Genomic DNA, 18,599 nt, shown 5'->3' with positions numbered 1-18,599 from the left:
GGGCAGGAACTGATGCTCAGGAAGTTCCACCCGACCTTGAGGAAGAGTTTCTTCCCTGAGCAGGGACCGCACGCTGGGACAGAGAGGATGTGGAGTTTCCGTCACTGGGGATATTCCAGAGCCCTCTGGACTGTGCCCTGTGCTCTGGGATGACCCTGCTTAGGCAGGGGGCTGGGGCCAGATGACCCCACTGTGGTCCCTTGCAGTCTGACCCATTCTGGGATTTGGTGAATCTCCACGTGGTTTTGGTGGGACAGGGATGGGGCTTTCCCGGGGGTCTGAGCTCTCCCTTCCCTGGGCAGTGGAGCGGGAGCCAAGCGGTTGGAAATGTTCCCGAAGCTGGAAGGGGAGCCTGTGCCTGCAGGGGAGGGTTCTGGACTGTCCAGGCAAGAGCTGGAGCATCTTCACTCTAGGGGAACTTGCCTGAGCTGCTCACATGTGGGGAAAAGTGTTCATTATGCTGAAGGGTGACTTTTGTTTGTTTGTTTGTTTGTTTTTAACAGAGTAAAATTGGAAGAGATAGTTGCAGATGATTATGAAGAGATAGATGATGGCTTTATTTGCAAAACAAAAGAAGACAAAAAAAGGCACAGACATAAGGAGGATGAGGAAGAATTGTCTAGGAATGAAGGCAAGCATAAAAGGAAAAAGAAAAAGGAGAAGCATAACCTTGAGTATTCCTCTTGTAGGGAAGAGACCTCTGTAGATACTTGGGACTCTCAGAAAAGGTACACGAAAAGAAAAAGAAAGGAAGAAGTTAGGGGAAGAAATAGACTCGCAGAAGGTAAGGAAGAGAGCTCTACTTCCCATTCTAAAAAGATGAAAAAAACAGAGAGGGAGAAGCAGTTGGCAACAAAAAAGAAGGATGAAAAGCAGACAAAGGTTGCTGCAGCAAAGATGGCTTTAGAACGGGCAAATGAGAGCTTTTCTCTAAATTCTGGTAAAAATAGCACCAAAGAGATCACAACAGAGTCCAGGAAAAAGAGGGTGGGAGCTTCAGATTCCTCCAGCACATCGTCTGACAGTGACAGCAGTGAATTAAATGTAAAGGAAAATAAATCTTCCCATAAACCTGTAGTGGTGACACTTCCCAAAGAAAAATCCCAAGCTGCTTCAGATTCTGGTGTGAAAACTAATAAAGTGACTGTAAAGTCTAACACTGAAAAGACTAAGACTGCAATTAGTAAAAATGCTAAAAAACCCCAGTCTTCTAGTTCAGATTCTGACTCGAGTACAGAGGATGAGAAGGTGACACCAGCACAAGACAGCACTGCAAAGGAAAAATCGGTGCCAAACCATGTGGTGGCTGTAAAAGCCAGCACCAAAGCTCCCAAAGCACAGAGCTCCTCTTCAGACTCTGATAGTTCAGATTCAGACTCACTTGTCATTAAAAAATGTGCAGCAGGTGCTGGACTGGGTAATTCCATAGTAAGGAACTGCACTAAACAGTTGCCAGCCAGTGTCCAAGGACTGTTTGCCAGCCCGAGCCGTGGAAGGGGGCGTGGAACAGGAGAGGATAACTTCTGGAGAGGACCTAGGGGCCGTGGGTTTCGTGGGATGATGAGGGGCCATGGGAGAGGAGCAAACCCTGGCTTCTTCTATAACTACAGCAGTGAAGGCCAGAAACAGAGGCAGTTAAATGAAGCTGCGACAAACACTTCTGTCCTTGTCCAGGTGAGTGACTGACACAGGCAGAGGTCACCTTTCTCTGGCAGCTTGAACTGTAAAAAGAACATATAGAATGAGAGTAATTCATAACAGCAGAAATAGATTAGTGGGATAAAGGCTGATGTTTTATTTACTGTAATTCCGTTTGTCAGCCTGAGGACGTGTTTGTGAAACACCAGTAAAGTGATTGTATTCTATATCTAAAGAGAAAGCATGTACCTTGCTCTTCTCAGTGATTCTTGCAATCCAAACACCATGATCATTGTTTTCTGTTTTCACTGATACAGTAATTAAATCAGTGGGTTACTCTTTGTTTCACAGAATCCCATGGAGATTCCCAAGAGAGACTATAGTGTGTTACCTCTTCTGGCTGCTCCACCCCGAGTGGGAGAAAGAATCGCCTTTAAGGTAAACTCTGGAAATGCTTAATGTTAGTAGGTTAAAATTGCTTCATTTGGGCCACTCTTAAGTTTCTGACCTAACAGTTTCTGTAAAAAATTAACTTCTTGTAAAGCCTGGCTTTGATTTTTGACAAAGTTTGGAGCATATACAGAAGTTAAGTGCATTTCTTTAGACTTTCTGTATTTGTAGAACACAAGAAATGCTGTCTCTGCTGTCATTTCAAAGTAATTTTCCATGTAAATGTTATTGGAAATCTTACCATACAAATAATTCCACAAAAAAGTAAATAAAAATGAAATCCCTGCAGTTGAGGAGACTGGGATCCATCTCCTTGATCTCCTTACACAGCCTGAACTGGATGTAAATCCTTTGGAGCAGCAAGTCCTAGAAGTCTACCTGGGACCACAATTGGCCTTGGGTTCCAGGAGTAGGGGACTTGGCTCTTGCACTTTTCTCTTGCTGAATAAACTGTCTGAATGTAGGTGGAATCATCGAAGATTGGGAAAAGTTACAATTTGTTACTTGTATTTCTTGCAACAGCGCCTGGAACTAACTGACAATTACAGTCCTGAAGTTTCAGACTATAAGGTACTGGTTTTCTTTCCTCCTTTCATTCACTCACAGAACTACGATAGGTGAGGTATGGCTTAAATATTTTGATGCTGTGCAGTGTTTTTCCTTGCATCCAGTTGACTCCGCAGGCTATTCCTGGTGCAGCAGTAAAAATCAAAACTATAGAAGCTGTAAGTAATTGAAAATTTGAGAAGTGTAGCTGTTACTAAAAAAAAAAAAACAATAACAAACTACCAACTACAAGGATTATTAATAATCATTAATATTTTAGAGATGACAAAAAATGCAGACCCTCAAGTAGAAAAATGTAGCTGTATTTGAGTCTACTGCTATTTGAAGTCAGGGCAAGTTCTTAAAACTGGTGCAAGTAAAATTTTGTTGCTACTTTAAATAACTTGGTTTCTGGGCAAGTACTGATTTAAACTGCAAAGTTAGTGACAATGAGTAACTTTGATTTATTGATGCCAGTAGTTACAGATTGCTGAGCATTAATTCTTTGTAGATTTTGTACATGGAGAGTGGAAAGTTTGATAGCCAAATATACTTATTTCCTCTGGCAGCAGTAAAGTAGTGCGCTGGTTGTAAATATGGAATAGTTATCCAGTGCTGAAGTGTATCTTACCTGATTCTTTTCTTGTTGCTTTGTGAAGGAGGCAAAAATAATCAGTTGGAATGCTGAAAAAAAGCAGATTGAACTTGAGATCCTTTCAACATCAGCAGGACAATGTACGTACCTGGGGACACCAAGGGCTTGTTGTCATGTGCTGTCACCTGGAAAACCAGAAGTCCAAGGAACACTTCATCTTTCAGGAGTATTCCAAATTTCCTCGGGATCATTCTCAACACACCCCTCTCCTCCTCATTCCTTCCTCAGAAAGGCTATTTAAATTGAGAAGTTCTAACCCTTGCTAGTTGAGCTGAAAGATGCTCATGGGTTTTTACAAAATAATTTTTTTTCAGTCAGTTTGAGTGGTCAGTAACTCACCTCTACTGTGGTTTCATTTTCTGAAAGAAATTATTTCAGAAAGAAAGAAAACATTTTATATAATTATTTTACAGAGAAAGTGTGAGGTCATAACAGTGTATCTTCAGTGGGTGTGGAAGTGAGTCCCTGCAATGACAAGATGCAGTTCCTGAGACCTGAAATGATTCATGTTTCTCAAACTGTGTATCCTGCAGTTTCCATTTAAGCCAGAATTAATGAATTGTCGTATGAGCATTTTTCTCAAATTTCAGCAACATATTGTTGACTTTCTTATGTGAGTAGTTATATAATTACCTTAATTTTGGTGTGTAGTATTCAATTTCTCCTCAAGATTTTTTCTTACTATTATGAACCCAGACACTGAGCACAAAAATCCCCAAAACAAACCCCAAAACCAAACTGGTTTTGATTGGCTTTTGTGGTAAACATTTAAAGTTTCTTTGGTTTGTAGCTGGTTGAGCTGTTTGTTTGTTTGTTTTTTCAGTTGCTAAGGAGCCAGGGAAGTTTGACTTGGTGTACCAGTCTGCAGACGGAGAGGAGCTGATCGAGTACGCAGTGCCTCAGGACACCAAGGTATGTGCCTGCTCTGAGTCCTGCCACCAGCTCTGCAGAGCTGGCACCCACCCTGCTTCCTGCCTCTCTTCACCTCGGGGACATTCCCTTTGTAATCATGCATCTGATTTGAATCAATGGAAGCAAAAATAATTCTTTCTTTCTAGCAAGAATGTGCATGTTTACATCATAGTAATCAGTTCTTGCATGGTACTCAATTAACTGGGGTCACTGCCACTCATCAAAGTTCTTGATTTGGCTAATAAACATCATGTCTCATAGAGATCCTTTCTTACCAGCTTTTCCTTTCATCACTGTTGTTCTTACCTGCACCTTTCCTTACCCAGGACATCAGGCAGGTTGAGGTTCACCAGTAGGATCAGTGACTCACAGGAGGAGCTGTGATCTTGGTTCAGTGGTCCCACTGTTCAGGTCTAGGCAAAAGCATAACAGCACAGAAATTGCTTCTGCTGGTGCTGCTGGCACCTGCCAAGTGCTGCCTGTGGTTTGTTTTCAGATAACTGAAAGCTGGGATGCGCTGATAGAGCCACGACTGATTGTGGAGCCTCCAGTTAACGGATCCAGCGTTGAAAATGGAACGTCTAGTATGTGAAAAGGTGTGAACAATTGTACAGATTCTTCTGTGAAATGCTGCCTTCTGGTTCTGAGGGTGGCAGGTGCACTGATGGATGTTACTGTCTTAAAAAGAAGTAGGCCAAAAGAAAATCAGTTTTTTCCCTTAGGCTATGTTTTTATGTAATATATGAAAACTTTGTTTATTATAGGAAGTTAATATAGATCTGTTGGGTTTGAATATTCCTATGGTACCAAGCTGCAGAACTGGAATGGTTTGATTAAAAGATAAAACACAACCCTGTACTGTGAGTAACTGTTTAAATGTCTGGGTTTGGCTAGAGCTGTATAACTGCCAGAGATCACTTTCATTTAAAAATTTATTGTAAATATTGTTGATGGTCAGAACTGTCCCTCTGCTGCTGCTACAGCATACAAATGCTGTGACTTTGTAGTTACTTAAAGAGTTCACCTAAACATCCAGAAAAGCCTGTGGATTTCAAGCTTCTATAATTTTGAGGCAGATAAATAGCACTGGTAACTGTCAACTTTGTTTAGAACCAGTGGAATATAACATGAACCCCTGGCACAATTGTGTCCTGCTGTGTTAATCCATGTAGGCTCTGAAAGCCTTTATTGTTGGTTTTAGAGCAAACCCTCTTGCCCTTTAAGTGCTGAAGTTTCTGTGCTGCCTTTCTTCTTCCTGCTTCTTTCCTTTCTTCTTTCTTTCTTCTTTCTGCTTCTTTCCAGCAGCAGAGTGGGTCACCAGGTGCTGGCAAGGCGCTGCACTGACAGCTCTAATAATTACTAGCATTGAGGGGGCACCTTGTACCTCTGGAGCCTTGCAAAGTCTTAACATTTACAGATAATCCCTGTGCTAGTTTGTTGACTCCTACAGAAGACGTGAAAAAGCAAACCCTAGATACAAACAAACACCTGAAAATTTGTACATTATGGTTTAGCTGTCATGTACTCTGACCTAGTGCATGAATCAATTAAAGTACTGTGCATTTTTAAGTCAGCCTAGTAAAATGTCTTCTTTGTGAAGGAATCGTTATTTTACAAGTAAAATGAATTTGTGTTTTGTGGTTCACTTCAGATACCATTATTTCATGCTAGGATTTGTTTTTTTAGAGAAAAGTTCAGTTAGATTTGTGTGGCTGTTCTTGCAGACTGGATGAAAAGAAGATATCAGACAGGAGCACAGTCATGCTCAGAGAGAGGGGATTAATGGAAAGATTCTTTTTCTAAGGGAAATTGTTACTTGTTAATTCTTTGGAAGTTACAAAAGCTAAATGCAAGTGTTTCACAGTAGCTCTTGTTCCATTGCCTACTGTGCATTTTTGGCATGACTTAAATGGATCCAGAGTCACTCTGGCTGTGCCACACAGATGATGCTGGAAAACAAATATACCCCTGAGAGAGGGTTTGAAGGTAAAATCTTGAGTTTTATTTACCTGTTGTTACCAAGTTTGTGTGAAGCTACTGCTTCACTGCTCAATTCAAATCACACCAAGGGCAGGCAGTTTGAGGGAACTGCCGAGAGCCCTCCCTGTCCCATCCACATCCTGCTCTGAGGAATCTGGGATGGGACAATGTGCACATGAATCCCACGAGGAGGTGGTGAAATGCTGAACAAACCCTCACTGCTGCCTTTCTGTCCCTGGGGCTCTCCCATCTCTCAGCCCCTTTGCTGGGGGCAGGAATGCAAGGTGCCATTTATCCCACTGTGCTTCTAAAGCCCTGCTTAGGCTCTGTGGAGCACTCTGAATGTGCAGTGTCTGGGCAGAGGGTTAGATTTAGTTCAGAATCACAGGAAGTTCTCAAGTATTTGCAAGCAAAAGTGAGTAATAACTTAAGTAGCTATTTAAATGCTAGCAGTATTTTTTTTATGTTAAAATTTATTGTCTCTCAGACAACAGGAGTGGTTGGGCTTTCTCCAAACCAGAATTTCAAGCCCTCTTTGACAATGCAGAACTTAAATTGCTCATCTGAGCTCTAAGCATCCTGTGCTATGCTCCAGAAGCAGAAGCTAGTTGTGAGGGTTTATATTTACCCTTTTTATTTGCATACCTTTGTCTATATCAGTTGATTCCACTTGAGTGCCACAGAAAATACAACGAAGGTGCTGAGTCTTTGAAAGATGACAGAGGTTTAGTCCAGATAAGCCCAGGGTGGACTTATCTGGACTAAGGAACTTACGGAAAAATAAAAAATGCAAACATTAAGAGCTGCTCTTTTGTCCCATCTCATGCACAGCACAGCTCTCTAAGAGCGTTCCTTAGCAGTCACAGTCACCACCCCCTGTCAGGTGTTTGCATTTCCTCTGACAGCAGTTACAAAGTCCTGATCAGCACATCCCAACCATGCTGTAAACCTGTGGCACCGTGCCCATCTCCTAGAAACTTCTCCACCCTCGAGCACATGACAGAGCTGATCTTGAACTTATGCTCCTGCTTTTGCTCACAGCCCTGCAGCTGCAAATGCCTCTGTTGTCCGTTCTGCACCTGTATGTGTTACTGGGCAGTGACTCAGAGCCCTGTGACACACTACCCCTCTGCAGCTTATCCTGAAGGAGTGTTAAAAGGCTGGAGGGATAACTGATGTAGGTACAAGTCTACGTTATCTGTGCAAAATAGCTTTACAATGATTCTCCAGATTTAATTTAATAGTCCAAAAGAACTGGCTAGGAGCTGATTTCACTTCTAACAGACCACCCAACATCCCTTCTTTTGAGTGCTTTATTTTGAGCATGAACATGAGCCAGCAGTGTACCTAGATGGCCAAAAAGGCCAACAGCCCCTGGCCTGGACCAGGAACAGTGGCCAGCAGGAGCAGGGAGGTCATCCTTCCCCTGTACTCGGCACTGGTGAGGCCACACCTCGAGTGCTGTGCCCAGCTCTGGCCCCTCAGTTTGGGAAGGACGTTGAGATGCTCGAGCACATCCAGAGGAGGCAGTGAGGCTGGAGAGGGGCTGGGAACACAAACCCTGTGAGGAACAGCTGAGGGAGCTGGGGGTGCTCAGCCTTGAGAAAAGGAGACTCAGGGGTGACCTTATCACTCTCTACAACTTCCTGAAGGGTGGCTGTGGCCAGGCGGGGGTTGGTCTCCCAGGCAGCGCTGACAGAATGAGAGGACACAATCCTAAGCTGCGCCAAGGCAAGCTGAGGTTAGATGTTAGAAAGAAATTCTTCACTGAAAGAGTGGTTGGGCACTGGAATCGTCTGCCCAGGCAGGTGGTGGAATCACCATTCCTATAGTTTAAAAAACAGACTGGATGTGGCAGTGAGTGCCATGGTGTTAGTTTAGGTCATAGTTGGACTAGATGATCTTAAAGGTCTTTTTCAACCTAGTTCATTCTGTGATTCTGTGTAACTCCTGAACATTCTTGGAAGTCCCCAAGAACTAATGCCAACAAGATTGCTTGCTAATACTTTTAAATTACATTAAAGGGAACCTCAGTAGTTCTCCACACAAGGTGTTCTTGCCCACTGGTGTTCTTTGCCCACTGGACATGAGTTGAGGGCACATGGCTCCTTCTGCTGCAGCCCATCAGGTTCTGTTTAAATTATTGGGGGGGTCACAGACTTTGTGCCAGGCTGCTCCTTTTATCCCTGCTGCCAGCATGGGTGGAGAAATACTGAGGGCCCCAAGGAAGTCCCTGGGACACCAGCAGACAGGGCAGAAGAGGGAGTAGGAATGGGCCACTGGAACAATTTGTAGTCAAGTTAGTCAAGACATGAGTACTTGCCATGTTGCTATTCAGCATCAATGTTCCTGTAGGAAATGGTGATTATAGAACAGTTAGACTAAGAAAAAGAAATTTGAGGAAGCATCTTCTGTTGAGATGGTTTCCACAATCACAAAGCAGTAACCATTGTGCTTTAAAAACGTTGCACTGACATCGGCTGTTGCAAAAAGATGATTTTTAAAGTCCTTTCCAACTCAAACTTATGAGTTCTATGAGTCCGTAGGATTTCCAGCATCCAGGTTACCCAAAACTCGGAGCAGTTGGGGCGGTGCTCGGGGGGGTTTGGGGTTCACACCCTCCCTGAGCCCCGGGCCGAGCCGGCGGGCGCGGCGATCGCGGCAGCGGCCGGACAGCGCGGGTGGGCAGCGCACCCCAAGCGCCCCGCTGCCCTTCAGAACCGACCCCGAGGCCTCCGGGCACCTCCGGGTGACGCTGCCCCGACCCCGGCTCGGAGCCCCCGGCCCGGCTCGCCCGCAGTCCCGCGGGTCCCGTTCCGCAGGGCAGAGCCCCCAGCCTCCGGGGCTGCCCTGCCCCCAACATGGGCGGGCGCCGCAGGGTTCGTCCCTCGGCTGCCGCCCCTCCTGTCGGGGCGGGGATGGGAACACGTAATTTTCCGGAAAGCCCGGGCCATAGTTTCGTTTCTCTGAGTCGAGGTTTGTTTCGGGCTCTTGGGGCAGCTGCGGACGGGGCGATGGCGGCGCTGGAGTCGGAGCCGGGACTGTCGGGGCTGGAGGAGGATCTCACCTGCTCCATCTGCCTCTGCCTCTTCAGCAGCCCCGTGACGGTGCCCTGCGGGCACAACTTCTGCGCCTCCTGCCTGGAGCTCACCTGGGCCGGCCTCTCGGGGGGCTTCAGCTGCCCGCAGTGCCGGGCCACCTTCGCGAGCCGCCCGCAGCTGCAGAAGAACACGGTGCTGTGCCGGGTGGTGGAGCAGCTCCAGGGCCGCTCCGGGGCCAAGGGCGAGGAGGAGGAGGAGGATGGGGGTGGGGATGGGGAGGCGGGGGGGTGCTGGGCGGAGGAGCCCCCCGTGTCCTGCGACAGCTGCCAGGAGGCGCCGGCCGTGCAGACCTGCCTGACCTGCACCGCGTCCTTCTGCGCCGAGCACCTGCGGCCGCACCGCGACAGCCCTGCCTTCCGCGACCACCAGCTCTGCCCGCCCCTGCGCGACCTGCAGCTGCGCAAGTGCCCCCAGCACAACAGGCTCTTCGAGTTCTTCTGCAGCAAGCACGGCGTCTGCATCTGCTCCCTCTGCCTGCTCGGGCACAAGCTGTGCCCCACCAGCCCCTTGGAGCAGGCAAAGGCCACTGCCCAGGTGAGCAGCCGGGGCTGGACGGGGGTGGCCGGTGAACCCCCCTTGTTCCATGCCCGGGGCTGGAGCATCCTCCCAGGAACACCCCGGAGTGCCCCTTGGCTCCCTCGGTGCCGGGGGAGCCGCTCTGGGCTGCGGGGAGGAGGCCGAAACAAGACGTCGACGGTAAATCTCGTGTCTGGCATTGATAATCTGTTATCTGCCCTCCAACTTGTGCTCAGACACGTCCTTGGAGCCATTCCTTTCGTTTTCCTCGTCTCTCCAAGATGTTGCTCAAGAGCAGGGGTCTGGGAAGGCTCTGTCGGGGAGCTGGATTGACAGGGCTGGGCTGGGCTGGGCTGTCCTGGGCTGGGCTGGGCTCACCAGTGAGGCCTCCCATAGTCTGTGGCGTCACCCCGAGCTCTGAGCCTCCTCTGCTGCTCTGCTCCCTGCCAGGGCTTGTCACAGCCTGAGGGGACGACATTCTGCTGCAGATGTTCTTAAGAAGAAGAATTATAAAGGTATCTCTCCTAGGGAGATCTCAAGTATGTAGATGAAAGCCAGAAGGAGGTTCACGGAGTAGAAAGGAAGGAAACCTGGCCTTTATATTTTCCAGCACAGCTGAAAAGCAGTGTGGATGAGTAAAGTATGCTGAAAAAACTTAGGTGGTCAAACTCCCATCTGTTCAGTGGGTGTGTACACAGCTTAGCTGCAGAACTTAGCCCTGATTCAGCTTAGCAGAATCTTGAACTAAAGGAACAGGTAAATCACATCTGAGAAAGAACATTCTCAAAAGGAGAGGGGTGAACAATAGCATCAACTTTGTGCTGGAAGCCCAACCTGAGAGCTAATGTAACATTTATTCTTAGCATGAGAACTGCTGTGCTGATGAAAGCACCAGGTCCTTTGTGAAGAGAGTGTCAGCAATGGCATCTTGCTCCTGGGAGAGGTGGGGAGGGTGTGGGGGCCACAAGCCACACGTTTGCAGGATGCTACTTTTACACCCCCTAAGATTCAAGGGAAGGTAGGTTTTAAGCTGAGAGTACTAAATGCTTACAAGAGTATTTAAAACTGAAAGCAGACATGACAACTGCCTCTCTGAAATACTTTCTGGTCTCTCCTGTTGCAGTCGATGCTGAAGAAAAAACTTGTGGAGCTGCATAACCAAGGTGAAAGAACTGCCCGGGCAATGAGCACGGTGAAAACAAAACAGAACCAATGTGCTGTAAGTGGAGAACTGCTCAGAGTGCTCTCAGGTTGCCTGGCACCCGCTGGCCGCTGCATGGTGTTGGTGATTGTACCCTTGTGACAAAGGCTGTAGTGCTGAGGCTGCATTGGCAGGAGAAGTTGTTACTAGGAAGGAACAGAAAAGAGGAGTTTTGGCAGGGCCAGGCAGCTCTGTAAGAGCTGGGAGATGGGAGTAAACCAGGCACTGTGCAAGGTCTTGTACCCTCACGTGAGGGTGACACTGAGAAAAGGCTCCATTCCTTGTGAGTGAAGGAGTTTTCTTTCCAAACCACACAGAAATCGACAGCTCTTCTCTTGCATGTTTCAAGGAAGAGAAGCCCACATGTTCCTCAGAGGCTTTCATGCAGTAGCACTTAGAGTATTTTGTTTACAAACTGTTGTTTTGAAACCAGTGCCTATCTGCTCTTGTCTGCCCCAGGAGACAGCTTCAAGAAAGAAGGAATTGATCAGAAATGAGTTTTCAGAAGTAAAAGCTGCAATTGAAGAAAGAGAAAATGAGATCATGAAAGCAATTACAGAGGAAGAAAAGAGAGTATGGAATAAGTTTGATTATATTTACAGTGTTCTGGGAAATAAGAAGAATGAAATTCAATCTCTCAAAGACCAGATTGAGATGGCACTGACTGAAAGTGATGATGTTCTGTTTTTGAAGGTAATGTGTCATTTAAATGTGAATCCAATTCTTCATTCTAGAATGCAGAATGACAAAAACCTCCTGTGGTCGTCCTGCTCTCCAGAGACTTCCAGTGGAATGGAAATGCAGTGGTGTGCAAGAACCTGCTATCAAAGGATGTCCTGAAAAGTACACAAATATCAGTGAAAGAATGCTGAAGGGGTGTCGCTGTTGAGTCAGGGACAGACGAAAAGACTCCAATGGTTCAGAAGGCTTAAAGAATGTGTATCCAGAAGTAGCTGAGTGCTTTTATAGTCTGACTCACTAAGGTGAAATACAATTGGTGTGAAAGTAAAAACCCTTCACACGACTGGTGCACTATGAATAGCACACTGTGGTAGAACATATCTATAAACAACATGAACAGAAAGAGAGATAATAATTGTTTGAATTCTTTCCCAGGCCGAAGCCTGAGAGAATTCTCTCTGTTCTCTCTTTGACTGAACTGAGAGTGTTCACCAAGGGGTGTCTGGTAACTCTCCCAGTTCAGCCGCTGCCTCTGCCACAAGCAGAGGAGTCACTGGGCAGGAGTTACCTCCGTGAGGTGTGGCAGCTCTGTGTTGTGACCTGTGTGGTCATTGGTTACCAGTGGGAATTAAGGTGTCTGAGCTGCTGCTGGAATTTTGCCATGAGCTGTGTCTGACTGTGGCCTTTGTTCCCTTGAATTTGAGACGAACGCACAAACATTTAAAGTAACTTGGTTGTATTTTTCTGTGTGCTACACAAGGTGGTCTCTCATTTGTTGTTTCAGAGAGCAACAGCATTGCAGCAAACATCAACAAAAGAGGCTTATGTTCCTGTAGTTGAAATGGACCCAAATGTGATGCATTCCACTTACCAGTCTGCCATTACCCTCAAAGACATAGTGAAAATGTCAGTAATTCGTAGTCGGGAGAAAAAAGAAGAAGGTACTGTATCACTGGGGAAACTGGCATTTTCTACTTTTGCTTTGAGCTGAAATGAGGGATCTTTCCTCTCCAATCCAAATACAATTTTTTTAAAAAGTGCAAGAAATACAGTCAGTTAATATAAGTTGTGTCTTCCAATCTCTGCAGTGTTCCATTTCCACACAAAAACATTACAGTCTGGGCTAAACTGAGAGACAAAACGTGCCAGTGTTTCTTCACTGTTACCTACACTTGGATAAGCTGATGACTATCATGATATTACACCCTTCTGCACAGCTCAACCTTTCTTCCTTAGAGTAATTTATGGTGTTACTGTGTAGCAGGGTTGGATGTGGTTAGGATGTGGATCTGAAGGGAGATTGGAAAGGCTTTAGAGTAGCAGGACTCCACTTACCCAGCTGCAAAGGTGCTGATTGTTTAAGTGTTGTGGAACAAAGGTCTACTTGCCAGGTTAAGCCATATTATCTTTTGGACTGGGGCATGGGTGTGCAGTTCCCGTCTCAGCCAAATATCACTTCAGTTCTGTTCGCATAACTGAAAAATAAGATGGAAAAATGTCCTCATAATGCATGACTGTTCCTTGGCATACAAACCATAACGTAAGTTATCACTGTTGCAGCCAAACCGTCGCAGCCAAAAATTAAGGCCCCTCCAGCAGCTCATCCAAACAAACCCTGTGCTGGAAAAAAGCCTCATGGACAGTGTAAGTACTACAGAACACCATCCTCTCCTAACTATGGCTTTACTGTTAAAGAAGAGTTGAGCAGTTACCCAAGAGCTGTTTGCTGTGGTGGTGATGCAGTGATGACCTGCAGTGAGCACCTTGGCACAGGGAAGGGAGGGTGCTTTGGGATATTTGGGGATGCATGCCTTGTGAGCTGGACAGGTGAGCTGCACAGGTACACAGGGTGCATCAGCCTGTAGTGGTGTCAGTGTGGGCTGTAAAGCAAAGCAGAGCCTCCCCACCCTCTTGTTGGTGCAGGTTTTTTTAATTTGTGCCAAACACTTTTTGGTTTGATTGATAGATTTGTATGTATTGAGTTCTGCTTCAGATCTGTTCATGTTCTGGTTTTTTTCTTCCTCACAGATCAGACCCACAAAGAGAAAACCGCTCCCCAGGCTCAAACCACTTCGCAGGGGGAGACAGATACCACCAGTAAGTGGTCATTAAAGGAGACTTAAACATTTTGCTGCCTCCAGTCTAGGGCTGGTGATGGTCTTTGTGGCAGGTTATACCAGGGCCTTTCAGTTCTGTTTTGTCCACATACCAGAATTAATGGGCACTGTAGCCTGTTTGGATGATCTTCCATGTTTTCTTTTTGAAGTAAACGCAAGTGTTAAGAAACAACTTCTGTTACTTCCAGGGAGCTCTTGACACATGGTCCAAGTGCTGGGTGTGGAGCAGTCAGGGGGGTGTGCAGGACTGGACTGGAGCTGCAGCTTCTGTTGCTGCACTAAAAGCTCTGTTGTAAAGAGGAAAGGAATAGTCAGTGTTCCTCATGGGAACAGGAGTATTCCACGTGCCTGAACACACTGCTCCTGAAGGGGACATCAAGCTCCTTCCAGGCTTATGACACTGTGAAATAGGAAGCAAATGGAAGGTTGGGCTTGATGTACAGCTTTCCAGTGTGAGGGTATTTGTATGTGGCTTCAGCCTGCTGGACTGTCAGCTCTTCACTTCTGCAGTTTCAGAAGAGCCATGGTGATGGTGTTACAAATGACACAGTCTTACTAGTGGCTTTTGCCTTCCAGTAGAACTCACAGTTTACTCTTTTCTTTTCCCCCCTTCAGAAGAGAAAAAGAAAGCTGCTAAAGTTGGTGAGTCCAAATTTGCATCATACGTATTCTAGTTTTCATTGACTGCTCTTAAAATGATAAAATGGTCATTAGTGTTGGTGTATTGAACAAAAAAAAGTTCAGCTCTTGCTAGCTCTTGCTGGCCACTGTGGGAGCAATCAAACACTGAGAGAAGCTGTCCAGAGAGGGGGACTTTCAAAATTTGACATGACAGTGAACAGCCTGAGCTAATATTGAAGTTAACCCTGCATGGAGCAGGAGGCTGAACCAGATCAGCTCCAGCCTGAGTGTGTCTGTGACGGGGTCTTAAACATGTGAGGTCTCTTCCCAGCTGGCCAAACTCTCTGTTCTTCTGTTGACACAGCACCAACCACCACACCAACTACCACAGCTGCTGCTGCTAAAGAGCTGCTAGACAGCTTCCTGAAGAAACCCAGAGAGGAGCTCTTGCAGTGTAAGTCACCCAACATTACACTCCTTAAAGATGAACCTAGCTCTTGTTGTACTGGTGTTATGTGTCCTCTGTAGTGACCTGACAAAAATACATCTGAGGGGGTTTTGTTAGCTTAATAGGTTGTTACAAATGAAGTAAATTTCTGGAGAAAAAGGGGGGAAGGAGGTTTCTAAGTGGTTCTTTTGCTGGATTAATCAAATTAATCTTCAGCATCCGTGAATCTAGATGAAGATAAATGAAGTTTTTTAAGTCATTATTTTGATTTCCTCAAAAAAGACAGCATTAGGGTAGCCTAGAAACACAGTGTAATGCACTGGATTCTTTTTAAATGAAATGCAGGCCCATGATGGCTTGTTAAGATGCTATAAAACATGGCATACCTTTTGCTGCCGGATCAGCCATCGCCTTCTTTTGCCAGGGTGTATTTGGGTTATAAAGAGATCCTGTGAGGCTGCGGGAAGGAAGAAAACTTGCCCTTCATTGGCATGTTGTGTAACATAGAGCTGCAGTTGAACCCAGCAGCTTGTACTGTGGCCCTAACAACTGGCTGCACGGAGGAGGAGAGCAGAGCTGGCAGATAAGCATGGCAACAAGTGCTGAGGCGGGACAGGATAAACAAAAGCGCTTTGTTCTTCAGTACCTTCGAGTGATTCGTGTCATTGCAGATGCTGCTAATGTCACGCTGGATTACAACACGGCTCACAGCACCCTGGTTCTGGCTGAAAACTACACCAGGATGTCCGTCTCAGACACCTTCCCAGGTCACAAGTACCACCCTCAGCGCTTCACCGACTACCGCCAGGTGCTGGGCTTCCAGTGCTTCAAGAGAGGCGTCCACTACTGGGAGGTGGAGCTGCAGCAGAGCAGCTTCTGCGGCATCGGCGTCTGCTATGGCAGCATGGAGCGCCAGGGCCCCGAGAGCCGCCTGGGCAGGAACAGCAAGTCCTGGTGCATCGAGTGGCTCAACTCCAAAATATCATCCTGGCACAATGATGTGGAAAAGAGCCTGCCCAACACAAAGGCTACCAAGATAGGGGTGCTGCTCCACTGCGAGGGGGGCTTTGTGATTTTCATGGCGGTGGGGGAGAAGAATAACCTGATCTATAAATTCAAAGCCCAGTTCACTGAGGCCTTGTACCCAGCCTTCTGGCTGTTTTCCAGTGGTGCTGTTCTCTCTCTTTGTCACATGAATGCATAAGGTCTTGTATCTCAGATTAGTTCATTTACAGCACAGATAATGTGTCAAAGATTGATTGATTGATTGATACAAAAATTATCATCTCTTTCAAGCAGTTTAGGAAATCTGCCAGTTCTTTGGTCTGAATTGCTAAAGCCTTTAGATAGTGATTTAGGAAAAAGTTGGTGATGGTAAAACTACAGTGGTTTGCACAGGTCTTGATTGCCCTGAAATCAAAGTTATGATGCAAATCCTTGTTAAATGTCTTCACTGGCCCCTGTGGCTTCTGTGGTTTCCTGTAAAGGAGCAACAGAATTAATGTGCTCACGGGTAACAATAACCCCTCTGAGAAAGAAACAGGAAGAATTCCTTGATAAATTCAGGCTTTGGGGAAGGTCTCACTGTTGCCTTTTTGCCCGAGCACAGACTGTTGTCCATACAGGTGTTCTCAGTGTAGGACTCTACTAGATGCTACAGAAAGAGCTGTTGAAATCCCTAAGTTCAGGTCTTATGGCTGTAAGTTATAAAAGCTACTATGACAAATCTCATCAGAATGGAACTGCAGAGACTTCTAGAATTGATGGGAAAGAAATGGTACTAGAATCACCAGGAAACAAAGGACATCAGCCCAGACACTGGGAATACACCAGAGAGTTGTCAGGAAGACATCCTGCAGAGCAGTGGTGTGCATGCCGTGATGAAGATTGTGGGATGAAGCATTCTGTGTCATCTTCTGACCCAGAACATGCTTCACATCTTCACACTGAAGGCTCTTCAGTGCTGGGTTTCTTTGTGTGTGCTGAGGAGTTCAGGGCGTGCATTCCTGCCCTCAGGGTCTCCTGTCATAAAGCTTTTCCTCTTTATGAGGTGGGATGCTCTCTGCTGGTGTACCTTTTGTTGTTCAGGTGGTAGAAACTGGATTTTTTTGCATGTTTTTGGGACTCCAATTTGAGGAGTCTCAAGACAGAGTGCAAGTACTTGGAAAATGCTGGTTCCTCTCTGCACGAAGCCTGTGGGCAGACAGGGTGAGTCTTTTGACATACAGAGAATTAGCACAAAGGAGAATATACATCTGTTCTTCTGGGATGGATTTTTAATTCTCCTGGTGTTTTTTGGGTTGTGGTATGTGTTCAGAAGTTCTCACCAGGTACAGAGAAATCTGTACTTCTTACTTACAAATTTAAAACAATCTGTAGGCAATCAAGGTATTTGGATCTCATAGTTATTGAGCCTGTACCTTGTTGGTGCCTCAGGACTTACTGTGCCAGCTTTTATTTCTTGTAGCCCATGGGAAGCTCACACAAGAGCCTTCCTGGACTTGGATTTCTAAAACTGCCCATACAGGACTTGGTGAAACAGAACACAAAGTCACTGCTGGCAGTTTGGCAGGGAATTTTTAGAAGGCTTAAAAGAACCTCTGTGACTACATTCCACATTAGCCAAAGTGCTTTGGAGAGAGGCTTTCAGGAATTCAGGCTTGGTGTCTGTTTTACATGGTTTGTAAACTCTTAGTACTTTGTCAAGGATAGCACAAGTCTAATTTCTTCCAATTTTTTGGTCAGAATAGGATATGGAATTGATGGTGGATCTAAAAGTGCCATGGCTGTCTTTGGAGCAGTTCTATTCTCTGAAGGGTCTCCACTTTCCAAAGCACAGTCAGCACTAAAACTCCCAGCCTGAGCAGAATGCTGCAAAAGGTGCAGAAGGAGGCTTTGTCCTGCTGGGAGTCAGCAATGGATGACAAACTGGGTTTTCTGCTCTTCCAGTTTTTCAGCAGTGAAAGATAAGAGCAGTTCCCTCTCAGAAATCTTTCTGCTCCTTGGCTGTGCCACAGGGCTGCAGATGCACTCAGCAGGGTGCTGAAGGAGTACTCTGTCCCCTTGGTTGTGGGCAAAAACGTGCTCCAGCAGTCTGTGCAGTGGAGAAAGTCCCCATCCTCTGTTCCTTGCTTCTTGACTTTGAGGAGGTGTCAGTACTGACCTCTGAGTCTATGGGCTTCTGTGGCCATAGTCTGGAGGGACACCCAAACAAAGTAAAGAGCAGCTTTTGTTCTGCCTCGTTGGACAAAGTGGGATTCTTGACATGGGACACTGGTGTAGGACCAAGCATGTGGAACACATGAGGTGCCCTGCATTACCAGGCAGTGAAACAAGCCTTCTACTGGGCCCCTGATCCTCTGCTTTGCATTCTTTGTGCTATGAATGACCAGAAGTCATAGAGTGAAGTTCTGTTAATTTGGAATTCACAGAATCACAGAATATTCTGAGTTAGAAGGGACTCAAAAGGATCACTGAGTCCAGCTCTTGAGTGAATGATCCATATGGGGATGGAAATGAGGACCTTGGCATTACTAGGACCAATCTCTGGGCATCTGAGAATGCTTTGGTTAGCTTCGGGTATCATGCATATTTGGGAACACTAGTGTGATACAACTTTTATAACTAATAATAAATATTAGTGTGTTTAGGAGAAATACTAGTTACTGCATGATAAATGATCATTTTAAAGCCTTTTCAATACAACTGAAGTAGTTTTACTTGGGCAGTACCT

The 18,599-nt window shown here is 46.0% G+C and overlaps 1 protein-coding gene across 1 annotated transcript; it reads left to right on the top strand.

The window, feature by feature from the left end:
• The first annotated feature begins 9,094 nt into the window (after positions 1–9,094).
• TRIM25 (tripartite motif containing 25) lies at positions 9,095–18,527 on the top strand. Its single transcript, XM_068209682.1, has 9 exons — positions 9,095–9,816; positions 10,922–11,017; positions 11,459–11,692; positions 12,465–12,621; positions 13,241–13,324; positions 13,709–13,777; positions 14,413–14,439; positions 14,783–14,872; positions 15,538–18,527. The coding sequence occupies exons 1-9, from the start codon at positions 9,100–9,102 to the stop codon at positions 16,068–16,070; spliced, it is 2,007 nt and encodes a 668-aa protein (XP_068065783.1). The 5' UTR covers positions 9,095–9,099; the 3' UTR covers positions 16,071–18,527.
• The last annotated feature ends 72 nt before the right edge of the window (positions 18,528–18,599 follow it).

This window comes from Anomalospiza imberbis, chromosome 19 (genome assembly GCF_031753505.1).
Source record: "Anomalospiza imberbis isolate Cuckoo-Finch-1a 21T00152 chromosome 19, ASM3175350v1, whole genome shotgun sequence".
NCBI lineage: Eukaryota > Metazoa > Chordata > Aves > Passeriformes > Viduidae > Anomalospiza > Anomalospiza imberbis.
Note: the sequence above shows the minus strand (reverse complement) of the source record. Positions and strands in the feature narration are given on the sequence as shown.